This window comes from Ctenopharyngodon idella, chromosome 5 (assembly GCF_019924925.1).
Source record: "Ctenopharyngodon idella isolate HZGC_01 chromosome 5, HZGC01, whole genome shotgun sequence".
Lineage (NCBI taxonomy): Eukaryota > Metazoa > Chordata > Actinopteri > Cypriniformes > Xenocyprididae > Ctenopharyngodon > Ctenopharyngodon idella.
In genome coordinates, this window is record NC_067224.1 from 33,957,212 (window position 1) to 33,968,260 (window position 11,049).

An 11,049-nucleotide genomic window follows, 5' to 3' on the forward strand; every position below is an offset into this window, starting at 1 on the left:
CCTGTACTGCTGACATTTAAGAGCTATTTGTAGAAATACTCCCACATGTGATGTTAAAAATAACACAAAGACACTTCAATAAATATAGCCCATAATACAGAGCACCAGTTAAACTAATGGCATCCTATGCCATTTACAGTCCTGGTCAGAATTATTGGCACCCTTGGTAAATATGAAAAAAGAAGAAGAAAAAATAAAATCTGCATTATTATTCCTTTGGACCTTTAATTTAAAAAAAAAAAAAAAAAATTCATTAAAGTAAAACAATTGAAAATGGGGGGGAAAAAATCTCATTATGAAATAAATGTTTTTCTCTGCCTGATGAGTTTGGAGAACACCCAACAAGAGATCTGAGACCATTCCTCCATACAGAATCTCTCCAGATCTTTCAGATTCCCAAGTCCATGCTGACATACTTTCCTCTTCAGTTTTCTACAGAATTCAGGTCAGGGGACTGGAATGGCCATGGCAGAACCTTCATTTTCTGCTCAGTGACCAATTTTTGTGTTGATTTTGATGTTTGTTTTGGATCGTTGTCCTGATGGAAGATCCAACCACGGCCCTTTATACGATTTCTAGAGGATGTCATGTTTTGATTTTTTATCTGTTGGTATTTGATAGATAGAAATATCTGTATATATCTGGGGCCATATTCACAAAACATCTTAAGGCTAAAAGTAGCTCCTAACTTGACAATTTAGGAGAAACTCTTAAAAATAATGGGCTTGTCAGTCCTAAATTTAAATCTGTGAAACGTTAGGAGTAGTCAAAAGGACTCTTAAATCACAAAGACCAAATCACAAACAATCCTAAAATGGTTGTTGCTAGCAATCCGCCTCAGCAATCCGCCCAAAGACACTGTACATCATTGAGGCAATAGGCAATAGAGCCTTGATGAGCCCTTTCTTCAGAAATGAAATATTTTGATTTATAGATTTTAATCTGCGTTGACATAACATAAAAGTTAATTTATGTACAGGCAAAATGTATTGAATGATGGAGAATAAAACATCGCGGTCAAGTTGAAATCTATCAGCCAATCGCTGTGGGCATAGTTAGTAAGCATGTTGACATCATCCATAGCAGCGAGGTCAACTCTGCCCTTACTCTTAGCTTAAGACTTCTCTCTATTCCTTAGTAAAAGTTTGTCTAAGCAGCTTTGTGAATAAGTTTTAAGAAGAAAACTCTTAGTTAAGAACTTTTACTGCTATTTAGGAGAACTCTTAGTGGTAAGATAAAATGTTTTGTGAATACGGCCCCTGAACAAGAAGTCCAGGACCTCCGGCAGAAAAAAGGCCCACAACATTAAAAATCCAGCAGTATATTTAATCATACTCATGGGGTACTTTTTTATCCCCATCTTGTGAGCTTGCTTCCAAAAAAGGGGGGTTATTGCTGAGCTCCCTGCTCTTATCCATGCTAGGCTGCAAGGATGGGCAGGGAGTTGTCAATCATCTTTGACGATAGTGGTCCTGTTACTTGTGTTACCTGAGCACCAGATAAGCATTTCATATAAAATGCTTTCTGAAGGATCATGTGACAATGAATACTGGTGTAATGGCTGCTGAAAATTCAGCTTTGCCACCACAGGAATAAATTTATTTCTTCTGAATAAAAACAAATGCATGTTTAGAATAGGCTTAAAGCCCAGAAACAGAAATTTAGACACCCTGTCTCAATAATAGGCTTCCTTATTTGATACAATTAAGCATCACCAGCTGTTAAAGTAAAGTGATCTACTTTCACTTTTCAATAAGAATCTCTCTACGGCAAACATAATAGAATCTTATTAGGAGTCAAACTGCATTTGATTCTGGTACAGTATTGAATTCTATGCTGTGGGTGGGACACTCTGAGAAGAGGCTGAAAAGGCTTTTTCTGTTATTAGCAATAAATTAGATTTCTATGGGCTTCTCTGTCACTCAGACAGACCTCTGTTCATTTGGGAGGCAGACACAGACTGATGCTCTGCTGCTGCTTGCGCGCACACACTCCCTCCCTCGCTCCCAGTGATCTTAGTCTCATTTATGGAATAGTCACTCTACATGTGGTCAATGAAGAGATCATGAATTATGCAGTTATGAGGTGCGTCATCAGGTAATTAAAACACCATATTTGCATACATATGTATACATTCAGGTAAATAAAGCGATTAATTTCTGTGGTACTAGCAGCACCAAAGAGAACCACAAAAGACTGTCTTCAAATAAGTTTTAAATACTCCCTTAATGCCACTGGCCGGACAGGTAGTTCCACCAACTCATGCCATTGGTTATGTTTAGCCCAGTCGGTGCACTCAAACAAATAGATTGCAACTCTGTTTGATGCTGCCAGTTGTGAAGAAATTACACACTTCACGTTTAAGGGGATGGATGGATGGATGGATGGATGGATGGAAGGAGAAGAAGCAGACATTCATGGTGTGGGTGGCACAGAGAGAATGAGAAGACCCAGACGCAGTCAATAAGAGAAAGTCAGAGACAAAAACACTTGCTCATTAGCTTCTCAATTAGATTCATTGGTTAGACTGAAAGATACTCATGTACCCATATAGATCCAGTTGCCATAATTTTGTCACTGCAATCTTTACCTAATTTTTAGTTACCTAACTAACATCCTTTTAACTTCAATACCACCACCTTAAATGCGGTCACTCAAACAAAACTTGGATACATGAAAGATTTTACATTATTCATTTATCAGACATTTTTATCCAAAGCGACATACAAATGAGAAACAATAGCAAGCAATATATTATAATTGCCAGCAATGCTTGCAATACTTTGTGTCATAAACCAGACAAAACAGCAACTAGTCAGAATCACACATCCTAGATTCATAAACACAGCTTTTCCCTGGCAGACAGCAGGCTGCCTCTCTGAAATTGCATCATAGTCAGAATGGAGCTGGAGATTTTAGCCAGCTCTTGCCATTTTTGTATGCAGTGGCCAGTTGCATAAACTGCTTAAACAAGTTAGTCATCTATTTCATTCTTTTTCTTTCAGGGGTCATGAACTGCATTTTTTATTATTTTACAATGTTTCCTGAGGTGCACTTATAATGTTAGTATGATTTTTACATAAAAATTGTCATAATTTAGAAATAAAAGGCCATTTTATACCCTGATTTTAGCCCTCTGATTTGAACGCTCTGTTGGAAGGGCGTGTCTACTGTGAGACTTCAGTGTAAACGTCCACTGCTATGATTGGCTAACATGGTTGCATATGAAATAAGTATTACATGTGGAACTCTCTCGAAATCTTTTACTACATTTTTACTATTACAGCTGTCGAGATTAACTAATCATGAAAACTGTTGATTATAGGATCACATTTAGATCAACTCCTGTTGCATGAAAGGTTGCAGCGATGAGCATTAGCCAATGACAGACATGTCTCCAAATGGATGCTGTGATCTCGTCATTCCCACTCGATTTATAACAGTACAAACACAATGTACATAAGAGATTCATTGTGCAGTGTAGAAAGTGTGATTGATTACAATGGGAGTTTTGCCGAGAGTCCAGAACTCAGTCACTGATAAACTCGCACTGTGTGATTGACAGTTACAGCGAATATAAAGGGAGCGTTCTTTGAAATCATATCAGAAATCACTGATCACAGATTAGGCATTAGAATTAACACAGTTACTTACATGTTGTGGCATTACTGTCAGGTCCATATCTTACAGTAAAAGTGTGTTTACAAAGCCTGTGCCGAAATTGCGACTGATTTACCAAAGAATCCACAGTGAAATGTACTGAAAAAACAAACAGTGCTCTACTGAGACATTCAAATATTTGAAAATAAATAACCACTTCACTAACATTAGGATCCTTTGGAAGGTAATGGTATTTTTAGTTCAGCGATCCTGTATCTCTCTTCTCTCCTTCTCATCTCACACACCAGTGGGTGGGGCCAAAGATGTGATGATGTAGAAGCAGGCATTGATCTGCAGAGGTGGTCTTTCGTTGCACTATTACTTCATAATGTGACAAAATCCGGGTGCTTCTCATTTCTTATTTGTGCATTCTCGTTTCCTTTCCACGAGTCTTAGCTCCACCCCCTTAGGATGCGAGGGAAAGATATACCTGTGGTGTAACCTCCTTGTGGTGCAATTAGAGAATTGAGATGTCCTTCAAGATGGCTGAATTCAATCGGTTTCCGGGTCACAGGCTGGAGGACGGAGGAGCGAGGAAACGAGGAAGTATCAATTTAAGAATTGAGAAGCACCCTCCGAAACAAGTCATTTTCAGAGCTTGGTTTCAATAAAAGCTGTTTTTCGACTAACGCAGAAGTTTTTAATTCTAAACCTTAATAGGATATTTTTATAGTACAATGCCCTCTTACATGTCAAAAGATCAATGAAAATTTAACTTCTCAATTCATGACCCCTGTAAGACTGATCATAACTTTTTAAAGTTAGTTACAGAGAAAGGTACATTGGTCTAATTTATCTCTGAAAAGTAAGACTGATTACCCTTGGCTAACTGCTAGCTGGGCAGACTTATTAAGACACAGTCTTAACATGATGGCTATGTTTATGCAACTGGCCCCAGATTATAATCTGTAATATGGCTGATATAAAAATAAAAGAAATAAAAGACTGAAAACTCAAATCATTTACTTTAAATGCTGGAAGTTATTTTAGGTATCACAAAATTATAATGCACAGTACTAAAAAATATATTCATTTTGATATTTGCTGAAGCTATCAAGATAATCTAAATAAAAAAAATGGGAAATGAGCATGCTCAATTATAATATCTAATATCGGCAGTCATGGCTGATACTTATAAGTTAAACAAAAGACATTAAAATCAATCTATTAATGTGATTTTCTTTTCAGTTGTCCTCTGTAAAGCTTATTGCCATTTAAAGGTTCAGTCACTGAAAGGTATACACATTTATGTGTGTCTATGTGTTTGTATCTCTCAAGAGTAAAGAGTGTAATGTGTTATAGTAGAGTGAAAATCCCCTGACAGTCTAGTGCTTGCCTGCTGGCTAACAAGTAAACCAGTTCACTGTGTCTCTCCAGTCCATGCCAAACTGGGCCGAAGCATTAGTCTGATTCAAGCTCTTCATTTTAGAACCAAACACTCATCTGAATGACAATTGACTGAATGATGTGTTATTTTTTCCTCTTTGAGTCTAAGGCAATTGTAGAGCCACAACTGTTTCATGCATGACGCAAACAGTCCATTACCTGGAGGTCCTTGTAGTTTGGCCTTTTTCACTGAAAAGGAAAGAAAAAAAGACCAGGTAAGTGAAAGCCACAAATAGCTGGAAAGTGAGTTTTTTTTTGCAGTAATACAATACCTGATAAAAGGGACAAAATACAGATACAGACAAAACACTGCTTCATAAAGGATTTAACCACATATGTCCAGAGCAACTTTAAACAACCAACCTGTTATTCGCTGGCCCATAGCCAGTACAAATTTTTAACCCTCTCCCAAATGATTTCCACTAGTCTTTACCTAGAGAAAGCATTGGTGTTCACAATGTAATTGCATTTCAATGGCAGCTGTTTGGCTGACACAAGACTCCCAAATGAAAGCAATCGTTGCTCAAGGGACACAGATATTTTTGAGCCAATCATCTGAACCATAATAGCCATGTGACTAATTACTCTAGAGGCACAGAAAAATGACATAATGACAACACTGATTGTCTGATAGTACCACAAGACTGTAACAGTCCCAAAGTGCTAGTGTCAATCGAGGGCATTTATATGGAATGAAAAAAACGATGCTTTTCAAACTGGGGTCTGGGAACATAGCAGGCCTTATGAAATTTTAAATTTAACAATATTTTTGTTCAGAAATCATGAGATTAATCACAATTAATTTCTTCAATTCTATTGACAGCACTGATTTTAAACATTGTTACTTGGATTAGCTTAAATAAGCATTAAAATAATGAAAAATAAAATATAAATATTAGATGAAAAACTTAGAAACTTGACTTGAAAAACAAACTAAAATTTAAATGAAAACTGAAAAAGTAAAAATAATAGCTACAGATATTAATAACAACTAAAATAAATACTTAACACTGTTTAGCACAGTGACCATACAAAAGTCAGTTATTTAATTTTAGAGACAACACGTTTCTTTATATAATATAAGACAATATAATATGTTTGAAAATCCATCTTAGAGATATAAAGGCTCATTCACGCCAAGGATGATAGCTATAATGATAACAATAAATATATAGTTTTAAAAATAGCTCTAAATGTAAAAGAATAGCAGAGTCCACACCACAACTATAATTAATGGCACTGAGAAACGATATTGTTGGAATCACTTTCACAATGATTTTTTTTAGTTGATGAACGATAAAAACACTGATATCAGAAGAATCCAACCTGCTTTTAAGAGCTCTAGCATTTGAAACGGCAGACAACAAAACTGTAGCGCTCACTTGTATTAAACAGAACAATATTCTGGTGTGGTGCTAATATAGTTATTATAATTAATGTGGGCTTTAGATTATTCACAGGCTTTAAAACAATGTAGCAGAACTGGTAAAGATGACATGCCATTATCTAAACTTTAGTGACTATCACAATCTTTCGGGGAAGTGGACGAGACTTGGATTAGAAGACAATGCACAGAATACAAAAAAGATATCATTAAATATCCAGCAAGCTTGCATTTTTGGTCAGATTAGAAAAACAGAGGCTACAGTGAGTTTACCACTGGCATGCACACATGTGATGCGGTGGCCGCATAAACGCAGACCCACACAGCACCAGATGGCTGGAGGATTACACTGAAGCTCTGTCCCTCCCCCCAACACCAACATCCTGCTGTACATATCCATCTAAATTCATTTTCCCCTTGTGCCCGCGTTTCCTCTCTACATGTGGAGAACTTCTAAACAAATGAACCGAGTTCTCAACAATCCAAAGCAACTCAAAACACTGCAAATCAAATCTGAAGCTCTACACTTTTTTTCAGTCCTTTTAAAAATCTCTTAACCGTAAAACATGGCCTGGAGCAGAACTGATAGAAAAGGAAAAACATAATGATCCACTGTTGCATTCATGATGAGAGCAAATCATATTTATTTTGTACCGTTATCCCAGAATATCTCTCTATTCATCATCAAGATGTCAGTCTCTTTTGATTTTCTGTATATGCTTCCTCTCTCATGAATGCTGACAGCATGACAGATCTTTGTGACACAAAGGACCTCACAGAACAGCAATTTACTCTAGTCCAGACAAACTAAAATCAATTGTGTTGGATTTATAAAGAGAGGAAACTCCTATAGATAGTCTAAAATTGATGGCATGCTTATATGCATGCATACTGTCAGTGGAAATATTCAGTTTACATAGCATTTACTTCTAAGGGCAGAATACTTAGCTGAATCTATTCTAAGTCACAATAGATCAACAGAACTGATAAATTAACTAGACTTTTAGATTTTCTGAAGAAATGTGAGTGGTGCTTTGCCATGCAAAAGCAGTCACCACTATTCTAAGGTGCTCTAGGTGGTTGCCAGGGTGTTGCTAACACAGTTGAAGTCGCAATGAAACGGAAGAAGTGACAATTTTTTTTGTGACGTATATTGTGACGTACATCTGAGATTATCGAAAAAGAAAAGATGTAGGGCGGGGACTTGATTCTATGCATCAATTAAATTTTGAGATGTAGGCGTTGCACTCAAAAATGGTGGCAGATGAACACAAACTTGCAGGGATAGGGTATAGGGGGACTAAATAATTGTAGCAGTCCTTCATACGTCACCAGAGAGAAGTCTGTCGTTTTCACCAAAAGATCCAATTATGATATTTTGATTAATTTTGATTACAAGCTCAATATTTTCATGAATCGTTCATAATAACATCTATAACATGCATTTATAAAATAGATGGTGAATTTTCATTTCTTTTGTTTCAAATCAGTGGTTCGGAGCGCCAAAGTCACGTGATTTCAGTAAACGGGGCTTCATTTACTCGATCCGAACCACCGATTCGTAAAGCTTCGAAGCAGTGTTTTGAAATCGGCCATTACTAAATATTGTTGAAAAGTCATTATTTTGTTTTTTTGGCGCACAAAAAGTATTCTCGTCGCTTTATAATATTAAGGTAGAACCACTGTAGTCACATGAACTGTTTTAAATATCCCAGTCTTACACCACTGGCCAAGAGTTGTCTCTAACAAACAAAATTGGCTAACACACGTGGTCCGGGGTTAGACATCAATGGCCTTATGAAATATCAAAGTGTCAAATAGTTGTAGACTTCAATCGATTATTTTTCCTATACTGTATTATAAATACTGAGCATCTGACATACAACATTAGGAGTTAAACTATAGCATAGGTTAGAGTGGGGGAAAATGCCCCCTTGGAGTAAAACGCCCCCACCGTTTTTCCCACAATAACCACTAGATAAAGTCAAGATACGTTTTTGTTGTTGCTATGGACTACATTGACAAGAGTGATGTAGAAGTATTCACTATGAAGCTTACACTGACTGGTGACGTACCTGAGAGAAAACGGATTTCACGTTAAGTGATCTAATTTTCAGCAGTAAGAAAAAAAAGTGTTTTAAAGCTTGTTGTTTTGCAGAATATCACGGTTATATACAGTCAAACCGAAATTTATTCAGACACCTTGAACATTTCATTCATTAATACAGTTTATTCACTATAGTTTAAAAAAATGGAAATAAAATATGACAAGATCTCAGAGTTAAACTGTGTCAGAAAAAAAAAAAATCTTAATTATGTCAGATAACACTTAAGCAAAACATGGTCAGGTCAAAGTGTCTGAATCATTTTTGTTACTAGTTACTGGTAGTCCACTGTATGAAGAATTTTTGGGTATAATATGTCACGGTTTACTTTATTTTGCTATCCTCACTTACATAAACGAACTATAGTGTCCGGCACTCACTAGTAAAAATATATAAAAAATGTCTGAATAATTTTTGGTTTGACCGTATATGATATGAGAATAGTAAGGCCTGTAGTTAGGGAGTACATGTTATTTATGAAAAATATAATTATATTTTTTTTAGAATGACAATTTTTTTAACCTAGTCTGTGGGGTAAAACGCCCCCAGGGAGCATAGCTTCCAACTATCATAATTACTGTAGTTGCCATGTTCTGATCATCACATCCTTTATTTTTCCATCAAATGTAATCTAACTAGGTGGTTGAATAAAAGTATTTGGACTTTATATTTAAAAATTACCTCAGGTTAGCATCAGCTAGCCAGTTAGCATCAGCTAACAATATTCAAATAGGCTGATTTTCAGCATGGTTCATTAATAAATATTCATATTCATCTACTGTTATTTTGGCTTGTCTTTTTAATTTTAATCTAAAAATGCTTGTACTCTGATTTTTATGTAAATGTATAAAGCAAATTTGCCAGAATGGGGGCGTTTTACCCCACCTGGGGGGGCAAAACGCCCCCTTGGTACAAATTTATTTTTTGTTTTTTTCCACACTTATTTTATAATGTAAGTAATTTTCACTGAAAAGTGGGATAGCTATTATAGACACCTTTAACTTTTGTTTCACAGAAAAAAAATACAGTCATTAAGGCGGGCGTTTTCCCCCCACTCTACACTATAAATGGCTTTAAAGCTAAATGACATCAAAACTTCAACGAATGCTTGATTTGCAAATCTGATATAAAAGTACACTTAAATTGAGTGACAAAAGTTAGTTCTACTCAAGCTCAATGATGTAAAACACGGCTGACAGAACATGGATGGCTACTGAAGTACTTCCAGCCAACAACAGGTGCACAAATATCACAGTCGCAGTTTTGCGGCACAAATATAGTCACAAAAACACACACACCCACCATTCTGTCATGTGGATGAAACGCAATAATCCAAGTGAAAATGTGTGCTTGGTGTCATCAACAATCAAAGCGTACAGTAGGACAGCCAGACAGGTGATCACAGCATATGCGGTGCCATAACAATTCAGCAGCGGGAAAACCCGTTAAGCGCATTAACAGAGAAGATGAGTCGCCTCCGATCCACAATAACACCCATACGAGTCCGTGTTACACTTATTTGTTCGTCGAAAGTTATACCTGTTCTTGATTTATAACTTATATCATAACCTGTTAGTGTTACCTGTTGCTTTAACCGGTTATAAATACATTTCAAATCTCACGCTATTTCAAGAAGCACATTAACACAGTAAAAGGGAGACAATGAAAAGTAGAAAAGAAAAGTGAAAAATATTAAAAGGTCCCAAACACTTACCTCGCACGCACAGAAGCGACATTGCTGAGATTTTATTCCAACACAGCACAGTTATGACTTAATCACCTCCTGTGGCATTTGCCACTTTATTTCCTCCCCTTTCGAAATGATATTTGAAGTTGCGAGGAACAATCGTAGTTGTTTAAATTCATCATTAAATAAGAGTGAAGTACCGTTTGTGTTTGCAACGCGCCTGGGGAACTGTTCGGCGTACCCATGGCGTTAGTGACATGAACGCAAACCAATCATCTTCAGTGACCGGAGAATGTGGGCGGGTCTAAAAGATTATACGTCAAATAACGTTTTGTACGCGTACAGGTGTGTAAAGCCCTCTTTAACCCGCATATTTGACATCTGTATCATTATAATCGTATAAAACAAACAAATACCACAGGAGGGTTTTAACAATTAACTGCAACTGGATTACATTTAATTAAGTGTAAAGTTAGAAATTTTGCAGCTGTAGTCGAGACAAGGGCAATGTGCAGCTTCTTAAAAAATATTCTTAAAAAGAAAGAAAAAACGATTCTAACAAAAAAGGTCAGTAATGTTTGATTTCTACTGATTTAGTCGCATCTTTAGTGTAAAAATCTTACATCAGTCAGTGCAGCCTTTTGGACTCTAACGACTTGGGTTCATGTATGCTTTTGTGGTACAATTGCGCCGTCTAGTGGTGATCATATGCTGCTTCATAATAAAATCTAAATGAATTTATATCATATTTGTTTCCAAGTAACCGTAATCCCAAACACTCTGGTAGATAACCTGATTCAAACGCAAGCTTTACATGAGCAACATAA

General features: G+C 36.4%; 1 protein-coding gene across 1 annotated transcript in view; it reads right to left on the reverse strand.

Moving 5' to 3' along the window:
- Nucleotides 1-10,450, reverse strand: part of LOC127512893 (protein unc-13 homolog B) — a 111,144-nt gene extending 100,694 nt beyond the window's left edge. Inside the window, exons 1-2 of the mRNA XM_051894248.1 lie at nucleotides 10,250-10,450; nucleotides 5,206-5,235 (exon numbers count right to left, since the gene is read on the reverse strand). Of these exons, the coding sequence (XP_051750208.1) occupies nucleotides 5,206-5,235; nucleotides 10,250-10,271 (52 nt within the window). The 5' untranslated portion in view covers nucleotides 10,272-10,450. The remainder of the gene's footprint in view (nucleotides 1-5,205; nucleotides 5,236-10,249) is intronic.
- Between the last annotated feature and the right edge of the window lie 599 nt (nucleotides 10,451-11,049).